Raw genomic sequence first — 20,704 nt, 5'->3', positions numbered from 1 at the left:
GGTTGGTGAAAATTTTATTTCACTCATTTGCATGATGTGCTGTATTAAAATAACTAAGGCCTTTCTAATTCATTAATCTTGTGTTAAGTGTGATGCCGTGTGCGTTAATAACACTAAAGTAGGTAATCGTTCAGAAGAATCAGTTGCGGGATTTGTCAGTTCCTTCACTTCATGGTGGGTAGTTTCAAAATCCACTGCTTTTCTCTGCTACAGAGGACAATCCTTACACTCCTACCTACCAGTTTCCAGCATCTACTCCTAGTCCTAAATCTGAAGGTAATTAAAGGAAAATCACATGCCTCTCTTTGTACTGGTGATGTTACTTTCTTCTTCACCTTGGGGTTTTTTCTGGTGGCTAATGGGCTGTCTCCCAAGCATTTGCTTCCCCCATCCTTGTGTTTTATGGTGGAGTCTCGCTCTTCGCTGACTGTATGACGAGTCTATCCGGATGGATTTTAGTACTGGTCCCTTGGAGTTTACACGATTAATGGGGTAACCAGTGTAGCTTAGTTATAATGCTTTGAACATTTGGGGCTCTGGGAACAGCTGCCAGTATTTGGGGTGGTCTCATGGTGCTGGTGGCTGGGCAGTGACGTGGGGAGGCAGTCGTGATGGCCGATGGGCAGCAGGTGGACACACCTGCTGTCAACAACAGACGAATTACCTAGTTTCTATATGTGCTATAACCCGTCACTGGGCCCCTCGGGGATCTTCAGGGTATATCTCCTTGGTAGGGAATTCCCAAAGAGGTATCCAGGTATGAGGTCCATTCATGGTGGGAGATGATGTCTCTTGAAAATAAGGGTTTTGGCCAAGCTGGAAAATGTTTCATGAAATTGCTGGCTAGGAATTTGGACCTGCTGGGAAGGATGGTCACACTTGTATCTAAGAGCAAAAAATCTAGGTGTCGAAGAAGGTTCTAAAAGGTAAGTTAAAGGCACCATCCTGAGAACTACCCTAGTCCCAGGGATTATCTGATCTTTGGATGAGTGACCCAGAAAGAGGGACGTGGAAGGGGGTATACAAGAGGAAATTTCATTAAATGCTCTTCTAGGATGAGATGTTGAGCTCTCTGAACTTATTCGATTAGTACTGAGCATTAGTACCATGCATTGTCCTTGGAACTGAAAATAGTACCGTGAATAAGATATATCCTCTGTTCTCAAAAGTGCATATCCAGCAGAGAGTTAGACAAGGCCCCTTCCTTGTTCTGTGTTCAGAGTGGTGGCAGTTGCAAGAGCGTTGTCCAGAAGGCCAGAGGAAAGCTTGCTGGTGCAAAGGAGCTCCTCAGTATATATCTGGAGAATGTTGATGAGTGAGGCTTTGGACCATGTTACCATAGTTCTTTTTTAGAGGTGCAGCCCTGCCCCACCTCCTCGGTATTTCTCTGCTCTCATTAGCTCAGCAGACTGTCCTCCACAAGCCTTCTCGTCACTGGTAAAATCGTGCATTCACTCATTCATCAAACTCTTCCTGATTGCCTCTCATGTATGAAAGGACGTCCTGGGATGTATTAGATACAGTTTTAGTTAAAATACCAGATTCCATTTTGGTTCTCCCTTTGATGTGCTCGTCGGTGGTTTCCAACCATTTCATATCTGGGTTTGGAAGAAAAGAAATCTCCCAAACAAACCCAGCTTCCAACTCGAAGCTAATGATTTCATTGTTATCAGTGACCACCTCACTTCCAACAAGAATCTGTCTGGTGTGCAGTAACCTAGTCTGTTTATCCTGGGGTGCTGATTCTAGCCAAAAGCATAGCTTAAGAAACAATTGACTGAGCTGAGTGAAGGAAACGTTTTATTTTTTTAGGGTGATTTTGACTAAATGCGATTTTGGATTGGTGCTTCATCTGGACTTGAGAATCCAGCACCAGGCTCCCTTTTGGGGAAGATGACAAGTGCATGGCAAGCATGAAGGCATAGTGTCCCATAGGCAGAGGAAGGCCACCTGGAGAAGTCCTGTGGAGAAATACAGAGACTCCGTCAGACTGGAAGAATGCCATAGGCCTGCCGCGGGCAGTGCTGGCAGCTTCCATGGGCAGCCTGGCTGTTGGTCTGAAGATGGGGTTTCGCGGCCTCACACACACAGCTGCCACGTCATCAGCTGCCACGCCTAGCAACCCTGGCTAACAATGACGTCTGCCTTTTGGTACACATCAAGTCAGGCTCAAGAGGGAATTGGGGTGATTGGGCCTTGAGGCATAAACAGTAAGGGATGATATGGTAACCTGTCACCTAGAATGTAGGAAGCAGACCTTAATATTTTTTATTTTCAAAGACCAAAAAGGATGAAATTGTCATAAAGGATAAAAAGGGGGAAAAATTAGTTTGAACATAAAAGATTAATAATAACCAAGGTGATTAGGCTTTTAACACAAGTGTCTAAGAAGTCTTCTTCCCCGGAGATCTTTTAAAAATAGAGTGGATTTCATCTCACCCCTGCTCCTGCTGGAGATGACAGAGCCAGACATAGACCACAGATGTATTCAATCACATGAAGGCTTTTTACAAATGAGGGAAACGTTTGATCTAGATCACTTTAAAGAATCTTTTTTTTTTTTTTTTTTTTTTTTAAGTAATCAGAGATCCTCTGGCTTGTGGTTGTGATGTCTGTGAGCTTTGGTAGGTCCCCCTCAGCCCCGTGCTTCTGCGCTCTGCACGCCCTTCTTAACCTGGGAAATATTTATGCCTTTCAAAGAAAGGTGTTAAGGACAAATTAACACGTAGCCATAGATTTTAATGAGCATTAAAAAATAGCCCGCTTTACTGATAAATATGAGCTGTCATTCCAGAGTCTGTCCTCTGTGAGGAGACTGTTGTTGCTGCAGGTTTTTTTGTTTTGCTTGCACTCAGAATTTGAAACTAGAATTATTTGCAATAAACCTATCAAAACCTAGCCTAAGGGCCGCTTCCTCCGTCCAAATTCTAGTTGCATATACAGTATAAAAAAAAATATTTCTAAGTGTCTGAAAGCTGATTCTCCTGACTAGTAAAAGACTACGGGAAAGTTTGTTTATGCCGGCTTAGCAACCTTTTTTTCCCCCAACTATAATGAAAAAGCAAACTTGTCCAGACTTTCAGAAGATAAACAGAATTATCATGTCTTAACCCGTGAAGTTTAAAATGTACTTGAAAAGAAACCTGTAAACTCCCAAGAGGGAGCAGTCCCTTCTAATTCTTTTGTGATCTCTGAGACCACTGTGGGACAAGCGGATTGCTCTTTGTTTCATGAGGTAGTTGGGAGAGATTGGGGCGAGGGAACTGAGGAAGAGCAGAATGAATTCAGGAGACTGACTTCTTGAAATTTCACTATGTACCTCGGTCAGTAGAAAGCTTATCAAAAATAACTTACCAGAAATCCTTTGGGAATAACTTTCAAGTAAGGCTGAGCAAATGAGTATGACTTTCTTTTTTTTCTAACCTTCACTTGAAGCACACTCTCCTCCCCATCATTCCTTCCTCTGTGACCCAAAGCTGCTTGTCTATGAATTCCATTCTATTCTCACTCTTAAAGGCAGAGAGATGTCCTTCTGTAGTATCTGAGATGTCTGGTCAGAAAGATTGGGGGGGTGGGGAGAGAGACCGTTGACAGCAACCAGAGCCAGCCCCACCCACCACTGCACCCAGACGTGGAGGGGCTGCTAGGGTGGGTCTTTCAGACCCGCTGCTGCGGCCTCATCCCCTGCCTCCTGCTTTAGGAAATAGCAGTGTGGTGGCTCAGACCTCAGCAGCTCACAGGCATGATTCCATTCATAATAATAATAATATTAATAATAACAACAATAGCATAACCACCACAGCGCCTGCTGCGACCACCATTTATTGAGCCCTTACTGAATACAAGGCCTCACATGCTGAGTGCATCACAACTCTTACCTTGTCTCATCCTCGCAGGGACCCCACAAGGTAAGTCCTCATTTTGTCAATAAAGGGTGTAGGCTCAGGAAGGCTAAGTAATTTGTGCAAGATCACACAGTAAGTAGCAGAACCAGGTTTTAAACACAGATATACAGGGCCCCCAAGCATGGGCTCTTTCTTACTCTGTTCTACTGCTCTGCTGATTCCTTTACCTCTCCTGCTGCACGCTGTGTTCTTGGCTGACCCTCTCTGACCCCTAACTCCAGGCGCCAACGTCTCCCGGGATGGCATGTGGGGATATGCAGTTAGGAAACATCCCCAAGTGATTTGACACATGGCCAGGACTGAGAACCACTGGAATGGAGGAGACCACCCTTCCCACCCTCCAAGAAGGAGAAGATACTTGCCAGTGCAATCCAGGGGAATGGGAATATAGAATGGGGTGGAGGGAACTTCAGATTCAAAAGAGCTAGCCTTTCCACTCTGAACATGGCCAAATGATGTTGGCTCTCGACATGCTTTGTGTCCACAAAATGACCGTGCTTTTCAAATGACGCCTCCGAATCAGCACAAAACCAGGTATCTGGTGTGTTATTCCATGGCCTATCGCCTGTGAGAATACTTTTGGCCATGTCAGGGGCGAGGGCTGTCCTATCAGCCAAGGGGGAAGTCCCAGAGACCAGCCTTTCCTCTTGCTTTTGGATGCTCCTTCCACCAGTGTCAGGCCAATGGTGACCACTGCCACCTTCTGGTGAAGTGTCTCAAGGCATCCCCAGGGCGTGGTGACAGATCATGCCATAGTGGTCTGTCTCATGGACCTTTGTCCTCATTCCTAGATGAGGATGCGCCAGGACAAAGATTTGGGAGGCTGATTTCTCTCAGGCACGTCTGTATTTGAGTTAAAGTAATCCTCTGCTGGCCTTACAGGCCTTTATTCTTTCTAAGAATAGCCTCATTTTGCCTGAGTTCAAGCAAGTAGTTCTATCGTGAAGATGCCTGGCCAGGCTCTGTGTGCCTCCTGTCCCCGCTGCAGCTCGCACTGCCCAGGGGAGGCGGGGCCCGGCTGCCCGCAGCGGTCCCCTTTGCTCTCCTGAGGACAGCCGGGCAGGAGGGCTCCGCCCGGCAAGTGCACTCTTAGACCAGCCTGCGGGATAGTTGCGAGAGCGTGCGGTTACCCCCTCTCCACCTCCACGGGCCAGGGACGCTGCTGGAGGTGAGGACGGTGAGTCTCCTTCCAGCCCACTGGTCCTGCCCTTACTTCTTTCCTTCTCTGTCTAGTTCTCTTCTCCTTCAGACCCTTCTCTTTTTTTCCTGTATTTTTTTTCTATAGCTACTCTATACCCTTTGTGGATCTTTTTTTTTTTTTTCCTCCTTCCTAATCCCTTAAAATTTGCCTTTAACCAGAACATAGGCGGCTTTGGGAATGTCTCCCCGGGCTCCCTGGACTCTTCCTGACCACCTTGCCCCGTTTCTCCTTTTGCTGATTCTTCCTCTCTGATCCCACCCAGACTTTGTCCCCACTTCTGCATACATCTTTTTCTTTGAATATTTTTGTTTGTGGGGTGAGTGTGTGTGTCTATCTTGACTCCTTTACCCTTTCTCTTCCGAAGTGTGTGGAATGAAGCAGAAGGAATTAATTTGAGCAGTAGAAAAAGATTGTGTCAAAAATGAGCCCCTGATGTTAGAAAAATGATTTTAAGTTTAAATGACTAAGAAATGCATAAAATTAAAATTTAATTGATAAAGGCCCATGATTATGTAAATACTGCTTTTTGTGCATCTCATTTTAGTCAGTTACATATTTTTTATAAAATAATCATTCTCAACCAGCACTTGTTCCCGTGTTTCTAAGATTGTTATAAATTCTCAAGAAAGAAACCCCCCAAATCCAGGAATAGTCTTTTTTAGAAGTTCACGTAAAGTCACTGTGGTTGAAAGAGCAATTATGTGCTTCCTGGCAGTTTTAGGAGAGTAGCCATCCCCAAATCGAGCCTCCAAGGATAGATTGCCAAAGCCTAGAGGGCAGTCGCTGATGTGTAAACATCGGAGCCCAGCAGGGGCCTTTGGGTTCCAGAAGTGGATTGTTCACCCTGAGTAAATCCCGCTGAGCCTTAGAGCTTCCTGGAAGTCGCTGGCACCGGAAGTTCTGGGTGTCACTGCCAAGGCTCCAAGGGGCACCGTCAGCATGTGGCTTCACCATGAGCAGCAATCACAAGATCCCAGCTCAGCTGAGCCCCCTAAGGCACAGTTTTAAAGAACTTTTGGAGAAAACCATAAAGGCAGGATTTCAGACACAGGCAATGTCTGTGTTCACAAACAGCTTGAAAAATGTTTCATTTACTGTGTCTTAGTTGTGCTTAAAAACATACACTCCATTGGCTAACTCTAGTGTGCAGAAATGCAGAAGGGTGATACGTGTACCCAGTTTTCCCATTCATTGGTATTTTTAACTTCATACCCATCTACCCCAGTGTGGACTTAGCCTGCCAGGAGAAGGGAGCAAGAGAAATAGCAAGTAGATGGAGTAGCAAGAGTGACTCAGTTTTACCCACTGTCCCTAGAAACCAGCAAAAAACTAGAAGTGGGTAACTCAGAAAACTTGCTTAGGGGGGCTCCTGGGTGGCTCAGTCATTAAGCGTCTGCCATTTGGCTCAGGTCATGATCCCAGGGTCCTGGGATCGAGTCCCGCATCGGGTTCCCGGCTCGTCAGGGAGTCTGCTTCTCCCTCTGCCTCTCCCCCTGCTTGTGCTAACGCTTGCTCTCTCTCTCTAATAAATAAGTAAAATCTTAAAAAAAAAAAAAAAAAGGGCGCCTGGGTGGCTCAGTCAGCTAAACGTCTGCCTTCGGCTCAGCTCATGATCTTGGGGTCCTGGGATCGAGTCCCACATCGGGCTCCCTGCTCCGCGGGGAGCCTGTTTCTCCCTCTGCCCGCCACTCCCCCTGCTTGTGCTCTCTCACTTACTCGCTCTCTGTCAAATAAATAAATAAAATCTTTCAAAGAAAAAGAAAGAACTTGCTTCAGCCTCACCAGGGAGGGGATGATGCAGAAAAAGAGAGCAAAGGCTTCAAGGGCTGGAGGTCAGTCTGGCCAGCACCGGAGTGCACGACTTGAGTTTCAAAACAACACCCTCCCCTGCCTCTTCCACAATAAAAATCACCCGAGGAGAGGCACAGTTCCCCAGGACTGGGTAGATGAGGCAGGGCTGAGGAGTAGGGCAAAGCCCCCAGCCCTGTCACAGGGCTTAGGGGCAGCGCAGGGAGGGGAGGAGTCCGGACGACCTGGGGTCCATTCCTGCTCTGTCCTTTTCTCACTGTGAGGCGAAAGGCAAATTCTCTTAACTTCCCTGGGCCTCCTTTTCTTATCTGTGAGATGAGAGACGTACGTGCCTCCAGGAGTTTTCGCGAGGATCGACTGAGATGATGTGAGTAAACTACCAGCCACTGTTTGGTGCTTAATGGAAGCCGCGATTGCTTTTATTCATAAGCAGAGGTAAAATTTTCTTGCATTAGATTTGTAAGACAAACATCAACAATCAAAGTAAATTTTGCATCCCCTGGGACCTGCCCTGATGGCTAGTGTTCAGTTGAATCCGTGGGACTTCAGTCTGCCGTCTTCAAAGGCAAACTGAAATCCACATATCGGACTCGGATGCCGTGGACACAGAAATGAAGAGTTTGCTCCCCCAGAGGGGCTCCTGCCCTGCGTTGGCCGTGGCTGGGTGACTTTGCTTTTTCTACTTCCGTCAAATAAGAAGTAGCTTTATTTTATTTTTTTTTTTTTTAAGATTTTATTCATTTGACAGAGACACAGCGAGAGAGGGAACACAAGCAGGGGGAGTGGGGGAGGGAGAAGCAGGCTTCCCGCGGAGCAGGGAGCCCGATGCGGGGCTCAGTCCCAGGACCCTGGGATCATGACCCAAGCCGAAGGCAGACGCTTAACGACTGAGCCACCCAGGTGCCCCAGGAATTAGCTTTATGAGCATTCAGTCATTCCAACATCTGTTGCCTTCACCCCTATTTTTTTCTCCTCCTACTTTTCAAAATACATAAATTATTTAACTCCCCAAACTGTGCTATTTTTTTTTTCCATCTTATAAGAACTATTTCTCATTTCCTTCTAACAAATCTTCCAGATCTCTGCATAAGGAAGCTCTGGGGAGAAAAAATTGTTTAAAAAGAGCTTAGGCTTTAAACAGTTTTTTTTGAATATTTAAATGTCATGCTTCCCACATGAAAACATTGCTTCTTACCCCAGGGACTAGGTAACAGTTACAAACTAACCCTAACCTTACTGTCTACGGATAGTTTGTCATTCCATGATTCAGAGATACAGGGTTTTGAGCTAAAATGCTAGGCTGGATTTTAAGCACTACATACATTGGTTCCTAAGTAAGCTAATTTCTCATTTGGCAGCCACCGTTTTTCCAGTCAAATCTCTGCAGTCAGAGCTGATTTTTAGTTTTCTTTGACATCATGGCATTTTCAGCAGAATAATCAGAAGTTCTATTTAAAAACAAAAATAGGCAAGACAAAAATGCATTTTACCTCTTCTGCCCTATTTTCAGAAGTTAACGTAAATCACCTTGCACATTGCATGTATAGCAGGGCAAGTCTTGTTCAACTTTGATATCGACTAGTTCTTATCCTTGAAGCGGAAGGAGGGAGGGAGGGAAAGGTAACTTGGTACCTGATACCTTTCCTTTATTTGTTTGGGCTGGAGGGAGACCTGGAACAGATAAAAATAGGGAGAGGAGAGGAGGGACTAAGAAGGGCTGCCAGAAGGCATCTGGGTGGCTCAGTCTGTTGAGCGGCTCAGGTCATGATCCCAAGGTCCTGGGATCAAGTCCCACATCGGACTCTCTGCTCAGCGGGGAGTCTGCTTCTCCCTCTCCCTCTGCCGCTCCCCCTGCTTGTGCTCTCAGTCAGATAATAAAACATTTTAAAAAGGGAGGGGGCTGCCAGAGAAGCCGTCTTTGAATAATACTCAAAATAATAGCAGTGTTAGTTTCGTTTATACTTCACAGAATATCCCAGCCTTTCTTGCTCTGAAACTTAGAATGATTTGCAGAGAGACAGGACTTGATTAACACTTAGTCAACATGTGACATTGGAGTCTTTGGCTTGTAATTGCAGGTTACTTCATGTTTTTTGTTAAAGCTGGTACCGATTTTAAGGGAAGGAGTTGGGTCTTCATTTCATCCTCAAGAATTCTGAATTCGGGTTGGCAGGATACTAGAAAACGGGACAGGCTGACTGATGCAGCCTGACTCTTGTTGGAGAAGTGCTTTGGGGGGGATTATCACGGGCGTAGTGACTAAACATCCTGCATTCTCAGGACAGTTCCAATTTAAAAATCCGTTTCGGTAAGTGTCCGTGTGCTCTCGTTTTGAGTTCAGGGCAGCTACTTCCACAAGGGGCTCAGCTCTCATCTCGGTTCTGCAAGTGTCCGTGTCCCAGGGTTCTCTGTATTGTGGGACGTGTACCTTGCCCTTGCAGAGCAAGCCCACAAAACCATGGGTCTTGGTTGGTTCCAGAGTCACCGTTTAGACACTGAGCCCAGGCAGTACCTTTGCAGAGCAGACCTGTCAGCTTGTGCTGTGTCTCGAGGAAAGCAAGCTACTCAAGCAACTAGGTTGAGGTGGAATCAAAGCAAGAGACTAGGAGGGTCTTCTCAGCCTGTTTCCTTAGCCGCAGCTCCTCTTTGATGAAGGGTATTGTGTGTGGAACTGCAGCGTATAAAACAGGTCACAACCGCGGTGGGCAGCTGAAACCGCATCTTTGGGCCTCCCCCAACCCATCCAGTAATGGGCCTGGCGGACTATGGGGGACTCAGCAGGCTAGACCAGAGACTGTCAGCGTGAGTATTCGGGGACCTCTCTCCACCCATTTCCAGCCCAGGCTGGGGACCCTGTGTTCTCGCTTTGCTTGTGGAAATTGTCTTGAGGAGGATCTTTGGCTATTTGTCCCCATGCTTCCTTGGTGTCAGGTGGCAGTCAGCCCCCCCCCCCCGGTGTCATGAGTGGACCTTCCAGACTGCAGGTCGGCAGATCCTGTTTGGTTGGGTGGGCTCTCAGATGGGGTCTGCGGTGGTGTAGCTTTTGGCACTGGGCCCCTCCTCTGTGTGTCAGGCTCCCAGTGTGGCTGGATGCTGGTACAGGACGGTGCAAGTGGGGGGACATGTCACTTGGTTCTCTTACCTCAGCCGGATTGACCCTGATTACGTTTTGTTTTGTTCATTAGATGATGATTCAGATCTGTACTCACCTCGGTACTCCTTTTCTGAAGACAGTAAGTGATGTAGAATTTTCTGCTTGCCGGGGAGGAACAGAGGGTGGTGGACGAGGGAAGACATTTTCCTGTTTTTGGTTTTCCTCAGTGTTTGCAAGTCTTTTGTACCCACTTTTCTTCTCCAGCAAAATCTCCCCTTTCTGTGCCTCGCTCAAAAAGTGAAATGAGCTACATCGACAGTGAGAAGGTGGTTAAGAGGTCGGCCACACTTCCCCTCCCAGCCCGCTCTTCCTCACTAAAATCAAGCCCAGAAAGGTAAGTGCTCCCTCACCCACAATCAGCTCTGAGAGTTAGGGCTCTCATCCCCACTGACGGGCACTCCCTCTGCTGGTCAGGCAGCCTTAGAGGCAAGAGTCACACAAAACCAATTTTGAATCCCTGTGACTTATCCTGAATCTCAGTGTCCTCATCTGTTAAATGGGGATACATTTTACATTCATAGGAATGTTGCGAGGATAAAACGAGATAATGCATATAACATTTCTAGTAGTTCCTGGCTCACAGTATGGGCCTAGTGAATGTTGACTATAATTTTATTTTAAAGATTTTATTTATTTATTTGACAGAAACACAGCGAGGGAGGGAACACAAGCAGGGGGAGTGGGAGAGGGAGAAGCAGGCTTTCCACGGAGCAGGGAGCCCGGTGCAGGCTGTGCAGGGCTCGATCCCAGGACCCTGGGACCATGACCTGAGCCGAAGGCAGACCTTAACGACTGAGCCACCCAGGCGCCCCAAATGTTGGCTATAATGATCATGACTTTACCCTTCTCACAAGAGAAATCTTAACTGTTTAAAATTTGTCATGTGTTTTCATACTCTTTGTGCATTCTGAAAGGGTCATACCAGAGAATATGATTTTAAAATGAAGCCACACTTACTTTTTTTAAAGACTTTATTTATTTGAGAGAGAGAGAGAGAGAGAGAGCGCACACACACACATGCATAAGCGAGCAGGGGGAGGGCCAGAGGGAGAGAATCGCAAGCAGACTCTGTACTGAGCACAATGCCCAATGCAGGGCTTGAGCTCAAAAACGATCCTGAGATCATGACCTGAGCCAAAATCAAGATGACTGACCCACCCAGGCACCCCAAAGCCACACTTATTAATAATTATGCAATGTGTATCATTGAAAGATAAGGCTTGGAGTGGTCCTAGTGATGGTGTTAATCATCTCCTGATGGCTGTGCTGAATGACCCACTTTTCTCGATTGAGTTCTTATTCCCGATGGAGCAAACTTTTTATGCCATCTGGACTGGTGTCCCATGCATCTTCAGGCTCCTTCTTTCACCACTTCCCAACAAGGCTCTGACCAAACTAAATTATTTTTTTTCCTCTAAATACACACTCAGTTTCACCCCTCCATACCTTTTCCATCTTCATAGACAAATGAGTGGCTGCGTCCCACACATACACAAGTGGCATCTGCCTGAGGGTTTTGATAATTAATTTGAAAGAAAGGCTGGGTATACCCTTAAGTCTTTGTGGGTACACACTCAAGTGCATTCATCAAGCATCTGCTGGGTACATTCTGTGCGCAGATTGAACCAGATGCTATGGGGGAATATAAGCATATATAAGTCACTGTCCCTGCCTTTGAGAGGTTTATAGCTTTGCAGGAAAAAAGTAACTATAATCACAGTGCAAAATGCAATACTGTACATGCCTTAAAAATTTGTCAACAACTTCCAAGGGTTCACGTAACTTCTGGAGCCCATTGCTGGCTCAGGTTAAGTATCTGTACCCAAGGCTGTGATTTGGGTGACTCCTGGGGCAGGGTGTGGAATAGGGAAGAACGTGGTTATTAATTGCAAATCACATTTATTCGGTGCTTACACCATGGGCCTGGTGCTCTGCTAAGTGATTTGCATGCACTGTCTCATTTAATCCCTCCAGTATCCCCATTTTTCAGATGAGGAAACTAAAGTAGCCGTGGGTGAGGTGTTTGGCTCAGCTCGCCTGGCTAGCGAGTGCTGTAGCAGGGACTGGAACCACGGGCTCCAGGACCTTCATTCTCTCCCACTGCACTAGCAGGAGTGGGAAGCACAGGCATGTTTGGGGAATGATGAGCTCCTGAGAGGAAAGCAAGCTCTGCTGCCGCTGTTCCCCACCCTTCTCCTCGTTCTCTGCGCGTCCGGCGCCCAGTTTTGAGCACGGGACACCTCAAGCCTTTTGTGAAGCCAACACAGAGATGTAACTAGTTATTTTGAGAAGGAAACCAGCTCAACTAAATGCTTCGCACAGAGTCCAATTTTATGCTTCCGATACAAAAATTCCTTGATTAGACTGCAGTCCACCAAAGTCAGACTGTGTCGGATGCCAATTTTCATGAACATAGCTCTAATAGGATTTTCTTTCTCCAGAAACGACTGGGAGCCCCCAGATAAGAAAGTGGATACAAGGAAATACCGTGCAGAGCCCAAAAGCATTTACGACTATCAGCCGGGCAAGTCTTCTGTTCTGACCAACGAAAAGATGGTAATGTGTATATTAAAGTTCTTTTGTCTCCCCTGCCATGTTCTTTAATCGGATGCATTGTGTGCTTGGATTATATTCTTTCTCCCCTGAGATAGACTCACTATGTTTCGAAGACAAATGAAAAAATGAAGTATTTTTACCCTTTTCATTTCTGCAGGTGTTTATAAAATGAGTCCTGAGAGTCTGCTTTGAAAGATGCCATATTGAGCTTTGTTGTTCTTTTTGTGCATGATTTGAACTAATTTAAAATGGTCTACTAATGAAAGATTGATTTTGCTGCTGTCTTTTTAAAAACGTCTAACCGTTAATTTATCAGGCTTACTACTAACTGGACTAAAGTCAGGTGTTTTTTTTTAGGTGACTCTTACTCGAACAGGCATAAATTTTGTAGAAGTTACGAGCACCTCATTAGAAGCTAAATAATATGTTGTTGTGACTTGGGAAGAAAAAACCCAGGCTGTTAGAATATGTCTTATAGGTCTTCCTTTTCTGACAAGTGCACTATGGAGGACGAATTTCATATTCAGTCTGGTTTCTAATTCTCTACACATGTTCACATTGCCGAGCAAGTGCAAGTGGGGGAAATGGCATGTCTGGGCATAGAAGACCACCCTGGAAAAGCGGCTTCTTCTGTGAAACGGGAAAGAATTTTTGCAGACTGATTAGTTTCATATCTGCCCCTCACGCTTCCTTTTATTCACCCTTCGTTAGGAAAGCTGGTTCAGAATTCAGATCACGGTTAAAGGGATTCTCCAAAGCTCTACAAATATTGCAGCCCTCCAGCCATCCCAGCAGGATGGAATTATCATGCTGGGGATTGGTTTTTATTAAAATGCGGTTACCACACTGAGAACAGATTAAGTAGGCCTCTGAAATGCAGGTTCAAATTATTTTCCCTCCACCTCTTCTGCTTTACATGTTTTAAGTAATAATTGATTTGACTTTTACTAAAATAAAAATGTGACATCTTTAAAAGCACAAAGGGAGAAAGTGATTTTAATTAGGAAGAAAGGTCAACAGTTCACAGAAATGCTTTAGGGTTGTCATTCTTTAGCATTTACTGTGCACCACAGTTATTTTAAGCAAAAAGTTCAGAAAGGAGCAGAGAATTTTGCCTCTGACTCCACCCTGCCCTGGGGGTTCTCTCCCTGTTAGAAGATCATACGCACCGAAGTTAGCCTTCCACACACAGGTGTGCCCAGAGTGACAGTCATGTGCTTGGGAACATTCCTGATACTTGAATAACAAGCCAGGGATGCACCATCACGTGTCCACACACTTAAATGATGTAGTCCTTTCTTTTTTGAAATTTTTTCCGTGCTGTTTTTGCCACGTGAACAGAAAAGTTGGAATGTGTCCATGTGGCTTGCCTTTTGGCATCCAGTATCTAGTTTGCCAGAATGTGAGGACACCTCCCACCCCCAACCACCACATACACACACACTTTTGTCTTGTCCTTAACTGTGGATGAGTATGCTAACTAATGACAGATATAGAATCTAAACTTGCTCTCAGAAATGCACAACTCCTTTTGAGGGGAAAAATGTTTTTCCCATTTGAAGTACTCCTGTCTGCTTCAGCCTGCCAACTGAAACAGCGACCTCATGGGCACATCTATCCATTGTTTGCAGGAAGGGCTGGTGGTAGACTTGTAAAGGCTGCCAAAGAGCTCGTCTCATCCTTGGAGCAAACCCAAACCATCACAGGCAGAGGAAACCCTGTGCTACCTTCAGAATCCCCCACAGTAGGTTTACAGCCTTACAACCTCTTCAGCCATGTGGCAAACTCCTATGACGACGTTCTTCATAACTCCTGAGTCTCCCAACGTCATAGTCTGAGTCCATCGTCTTGTCCTTCGGCCTCGGGGTTAGAGATCCAGTGGTCAGGCCCTGCTTTGTCAGAAATGGCCTTTTTCTGGCTTTATCCCTTTTACGTTCCTCCAGAGTACCTTCCAGAACTTCAGCTCAATTCAACAGATAGATATAAAATCACTTTTATGTGCCAAGCCCTGGGTTAGAGGTTGGGGTCCCTGCTGCTCCCACAGGGATATATTGGGAAGGACAGACATTAAAATAGTAATTACAGACACGATACAGATTCGGATGTGTAAAACAAGGGGGTTTCTCCCCAGTGCACGGTCACTTTGAGTTCCTTCCTGGCTTTTCAAGTTTGTCTCTTACCCCTATTTTAGCTCCGGGTCCTCTGCCAACACAGAGGGTCTGCCTCCTTCTCAGGATTATGAGAAGGGGATGTTACATACTGGACAGAGCACTGGACTCGGAATTGGAAGATCTGAGTTCGAATACTGACTGCTTTCAGCTATCTTGGGGCAAGTCCTTTAACTTTTCAGAGCCTCAGTGTTTTCACCTATAAAATAGAAGTATTGCTTGGCCTGCCAACGTTACTGAAGTACTGAGTATTGAAGTGAGTACTGAGTAGGATTGCATACTCACCGAAGTATCCAATGAGAGGACCAAGTGCGGTAAAATGTGTAAGGGAACTATATGAACGTTACCAAGTGCTCTGCACATGAACGTACCACATTCAGATTGTTTAATTAAAAATTGAAGCTAGTCTCTGGCTCCCATCCAAGAAGCAAAACCATCCTCAAGGAGAATCAGGCATTTTTCTGGCAGGTCATATGCCTTTTCCAAGAATTTGGCCAAGCTGGGGAAAATAGCCCACGGTAGCAGAGAACTCAGCCTGGCCTTGTGGAATCCACCCTGCCTGCCAGGACGGAGATCCTGCTCCTGCGTCTAGAAGGACGTTTCCTATTTGTCCCTTCCATAATGGGATCTACAGCCGAGTTATAAATGACAAAACCAAATGCAGATGTTAGTGCTGTGTGGTGTTAGCTCTTTCACTTTCTCCCCAGGCAGCTGCTCTGGGCCCAAGCAGTTGACATGCCTCCTGATTCAGTTCTCAGCACAGTTGTTAGGCTTCAGAGTAAGAACAATCTGCAAGCAACCTTGGGCAATAAAATGGGCTCTAATTCTTTCAGGACTGAGTACCAAGACATTCAGGCCATTTCCTGAAAGAGTTGGTACATTTTATTTAAAACAACAACAACAAAAACCCAACCGATTCCCAGGGAGTGGTTATAAATAGTGTTCAAAGATAATAAACATGAAATAGGTTTCATGAAACTCCCATCATATGAGGATCTAGTACGTCCCAGAGCCTGAACTGTCCCTCCTGAAGAGTTGTGTCCTTACAGCTATTCTGCCTCAGTTCACTGAATAAATTAAGAATCCTTTTGGAATCCATTATTTTATATCATTTCAGAATCCAGTGAGAAGGAGCACACCCTCTCCTTCGAGATTCAGGCCCCTAAGTCCCTAAAGACAGCTGGAGATTTTAATCTGGATGCAAGGGGGCAGACTCCGTTTCAGTAGACATTTCCCTCTGAGTCCAACTAACTTATATTCAATGCATGTCACGTAAAGAAAAGTTCTCTGCCGCGTCTTCCTCCTTTTAAAACAAAAGTAGAAATAACAGTGAAGACCCTTCGAAGGATTTTAGAAGAAGGGATTGGTCAGGGTCGCAAAGAAAGTTGACAGCCATTTCTCCAAACTGCAAAAGGCCTGTGAACAGAATGTGAAGAGAAACGTGCCCCCTAGGAGCTGCTCCGTGAAGCAGTGGCTTGGAAAATGTGGCCACAGGACCTGCCATGTGTCATTGCCCTGAGGGGAGTGGTGTTTCTTAGATACTGTTTTCAATCTCGGTGCAAAATATACCTTTTCTATTTCATATTGTTGTCGGAAAGATCACCATATCTCTCTCATGTAGTGACTGCCAAGGTATTTTGAAATATATCTACGTAGATGAAATTCATGACGTCATGAGCCCCTCATGCTTTTGTCTGCTGTGCACTTGTATCTCCAGTGTCTGAAGGGAAAACCTGATTTGCTTTCCAGGCATTCGTTTTCCAACTAATGATTTCCAGAAACACATGTGATTCCACAGAGCGAGGTGTTAAGACTTTATAAAGATCTGATTCGATATGAAACCCCGTGGAATCAAATGATCAGTCTGTGAACTGCCTCTTAGAGTTGCATGAAGTTGAGATATCTGACTTAATTTTTGCAACGTAACCCAGAAGTTTTCTCCCCCCTGTTCTGTCGTCTGTCTTGTTCAGTTTTTCCCTCACTTTATTTTTCTCAGTTCTTTAACATTTATTTGTGAAAGCACAAAGTATATTCCGTCTGTATTTCTCCCCCATGGATGCTCGTTTAAAATGTTTTTGCACTTGTGTCCTCTGTTCTTTACTTACACCATCTTTCACTGTACTGTGTATAGGACATGATTTCTCACCTACTCATGTGCCATTAAAGATGCAGTATTAACAAATTGACTTTTACAAAGTGTTGGTATCTGCATTTATTTGGAAAACCCTCAAGGCAGCTTTGCAAATAAGTACTAAAACTATACTAGCCAATAAAGATTATTTGCTCTACTCATCTGGCGTAGATGGCTAAATGTTTGGTGTGCTCACCAGGTTATTTGCTCCTCGCTAACGGTTCTTCCTAAAGAGGAAATACGGGCTTTCTCTTCTCCCCTGATACGGTTATTGAGAAATATGCCCATATTCCGATCTGTCGTGGAGGGCAGCGGTGCGGTGCAGAATTCTCCATCCGTGGCCCGTGTGCCTTCTGCCTCAGGGCTGAGGATGATTCACTCCCTTGCCCCTGCCTCCGTTTCTCTGCTTTTCTAAACGCATCCCCTCCCGCCTGTTGTAGCTCCTTGTTTTTGCTGATGTCCGTAAAATGGATGATTGCTGCTGTTGGATTCAGTTCTGTATATTCCTGGGAACCACTGCATCTCTACTGGCCTGTTCCTATGTAACCTCTGCGTAATGTTATCCTTCTCTCTCTTCCATTTCCCTGTCACCAACCCCTATAGAGTCGGGATATAAGCCCAGAAGAGATAGATTTAAAGAATGAACCTTGGTATAAATTCTTTTCGGAATTGGAGTTTGGGAAACCGGTAAGTTTAATAGCTTCAGTGGTTATAGACACCTTTTTAAATAATGCTGTTGGTGCATTGTTGCTGCTAAAGAATCAGATCTATTTGTAAGGAATGCAGGAAGTGGGGGGCAGCCATTTCAGTGGGCAATCGTGGGATTGTCTCTTCTCACTACAACCTGTAAGCTTTCCCGCGCTTTACTTCACCAAGAAAGGACAGTGAGCCCTGGAATTACTTCTTGCGAGAAAATCACAGAGAAACAAGACTAAATCATTGCACTAGAAACAAATATCACATATCTTGTAGCTGGCATTATTTTGTCCATTGGTTCAATTACTTAACCAGAGTCTTTATGGCAAACTGAAGATAAAGCAGGAAAATGCATTACACACTGAGAGGAGCAGCATTGTTACTGCTTTAAAAAGATTTAAGTACATATGCAAAGGAAGTGCCCCAAACAGCCTCTGTATGTAGATGTCATCCACGAATGCATCCCTGTTATAGGTGGCTTTGGAGAATGATTTCTATGAGTTAGTGTAATATTTCCCAAAACTTGAAATGGGAGTTAGGCTGAATGCTATATTTACTAGAATTTCCCTGTGATGTCACTGAGTTGCCTTGGCACAAACTGATTTTTGGCACTTACAGGAGGATTTTCTTAGCCCTGCACCCAAAGGTGTATCACACAGAAGGGAGAGTTGAGTTCATTTTTCCACTGGAGAGGACTAGAAACTGACTTTAAACCTACCAGGCTGATCACAGAGCCGATTTAATGTACGCTGAGACTGAAATACTGTCCTTTGCTAACAAATATGGAATTATTTGCAATGACAGATTCAGTAAAAACAAACGAATCACACTATAAAGATTGTTTCATACCTTTCCCTAAAAGTTAGTATTTCAGATGAAACTAATGTAGTTATTTGGCAAAGGAGAAATGGCTAGAAATGTGTGGATTTTAAAGTCTTATTACAGCTGCAAAAAAGAATTTACAGGTGGAGGAAGTTAAGTGTATAAAGATAAGACATTTTGTTAGATGTTCGTGTGAAACTTTTTCATTAAGATGAAGACAAAGAGAAATGAAGCGGGTGCTGTGGAATTTCTAGTTTGATTCAGTAAGGCTGAGCTTTGTTAGAAAGTTGAGGTGTCTTCTGAGTTAGGAGCACCTGACTTGCAAACTTCCTGCTGGTAGGAACGTTTTCCTCCTGAGCTGTCCTGAATGAACAGCGCCACCTAGTGACCAGTGCAGAGGGACGTGTCTAACCTGAAGTCTGCACCACCTTCTCTCCCCAGATCTGTGGTGCATACCTCATTTCTCTGTTCTCTCCCTTTTTCTTATTTACCATTCAGACATCAAAGAAGTCTACCTCAGGCAACCTTCTCCACCCTCAAATATTGAACAATATCTTAACCCTTTTCTTTTTCTTAAAACTTGCTCAATTATCTCACAACAAAAGCTACTTTTGAATTGTGTGGTCCCCTCCCCCCTCTGCCAAACAAACAAAGTAAGACCATGACTGGTATATATAATAATAATGCTGTCCTTTCATCAGGGAAAGCAAAAAGCTATCAGCTTTAAATTATGTACAATAAAGAGTCCATGCCATTGATTTTGCAAAGCCTTCTCAGAATCCACACATTTCTAGCCATTTCTCCTTTGCCAAATAACTAATTTAGTTTCATCTGAAATATTAACTTTTAGGGAAAGATATGAAACAATCTTTATACTGTAATTCATTTGTTTTACTGAATCTGTCATTGCAAATAATTCCATATTTGTTAGCAAAGGACAGTATTTCAGTCCCAGCGTACATTAAATCGGCTCTGTGAACAGCCTGGTAGATTAAACACTGTTTCTGCTGGAAACCATGGTCTGAGCACCGCACAACCAAATGCAAACAAATGTTGAGAACACAGTCCATTTGTGTAGTGGGACCTTCCTAGAATTGGTGTCCCTACTCTGTTGTTCTAACTGCCTCTTAATTATTTAAAGACTTAATGGTGCTTTTCCAAGATGCCATTTCCTCTGAGCCATGATGTTCCTTGCAGAGACCTTAGAGTCCTTCTTAAAGGAGTGGGTCTTTTAAAGTAGTAAAAGATAATACTGTGGAAGACTTGCCCAAATAACTTAATCAGTGCCCATATCCTGAGGAACAGTGTCAAGATGAACCGTTCCTCATGGTCAGAAGCATCCTAAGGGTGAGCTTATCATCCGGTTGAACCAATTTGATGACTGCTTCTTACGGCCAGAGTTGGGGAAGAAGGTGTGGTAGGGAGAAATTTTTTCTTCATTTCTGTCCTACCATCATCACTCTGGGCTATAATAAAAATAAGAGAGATAAATCAAAGTGGTGTAAACCACAGAAATTGTTTTGGAAGGTTTTTCAGTCATTCAGAAGCAGAATGAAATTAAAACTCCTACCGAATCACGTGGATCATCATTTTTATTTATTCTTTATTCCACACCAACTCAGGACCCACTTCCCCCAAGTGAAGCCTGCCAGAACTTGGACACTAGACATTTACCCTGAACTCCTTTCTTCCTCAACTCTTGCACTTAAAGCCCACCACCCAGAATGAGCTGAAATTGCAGCACGATCCTGGCTGTAGTACCTTTTAGCTCCGATATGTTGTTGTAGAATATCAAATAATTCAAGACTCCCAGGATCATTTTTGGAAGGATTTAAAACCAATTTAATTTGTAAGCACTGTCTTATTTTTTTGCAGTAAAGAAAGAAATGAGTAGGTATCCTAAGTGACTGTAAAAAAGTCTACTTCTCCCGGGGAAGAGTTCAAGTGTAGTAAGCACTTAAAGATGAATGGTAATTGTTAATAGCACTATTTTACAAATTGCCGAGTATACATATACAGAGATGGCATTACTGACCCATCCCTGTCAGTGATGAAAGTCCCTTGGATTCAGATTGCAGATTCATTACTAAGTCCCTTGGATTCAAATTGCAGATTCATTACTAAGAGTCTGGATGTTATTTCCCCCCCTCTAATTTCTGCAGAAATCCATGTGATTTCTAGAAGTAAGCTCAAGGCAGAATGTCACAATGTAAACCAATTTGAATGCTTGCATAGAGTTACAATGATATTTGCACAAAATTC

At 44.5% G+C, this 20,704-nt stretch overlaps 1 protein-coding gene across 50 annotated transcripts in view; it reads left to right on the top strand.

Moving 5' to 3' along the window:
- SORBS1 (sorbin and SH3 domain containing 1) overlaps positions 1–20,704 on the top strand; it is a 225,784-nt gene that overhangs the window by 151,432 nt on the left and 53,648 nt on the right. For 26 of the 50 annotated variants that reach the window (XM_035724159.1, XM_035724149.1, XM_035724153.1 and 23 more), the window contains 5 exons: positions 214–276; positions 10,101–10,148; positions 10,274–10,403; positions 12,511–12,625; positions 17,528–17,611. In XM_035724159.1, coding sequence (XP_035580052.1) covers positions 214–276; positions 10,101–10,148; positions 10,274–10,403; positions 12,511–12,625; positions 17,528–17,611 — 440 coding nt within the window. The remainder of the gene's footprint in view (positions 1–213; positions 277–10,100; positions 10,149–10,273; positions 10,404–12,510; positions 12,626–17,527; positions 17,612–20,704) is intronic. The other 24 variants (XM_035724191.1, XM_035724151.1, XM_035724158.1 and 21 more) reach the window with 3 other exon arrangements.

This window comes from Zalophus californianus, chromosome 15 (assembly GCF_009762305.2).
Source record: "Zalophus californianus isolate mZalCal1 chromosome 15, mZalCal1.pri.v2, whole genome shotgun sequence".
Lineage (NCBI taxonomy): Eukaryota > Metazoa > Chordata > Mammalia > Carnivora > Otariidae > Zalophus > Zalophus californianus.
Note: the sequence above shows the minus strand (reverse complement) of the source record. Positions and strands in the feature narration are given on the sequence as shown.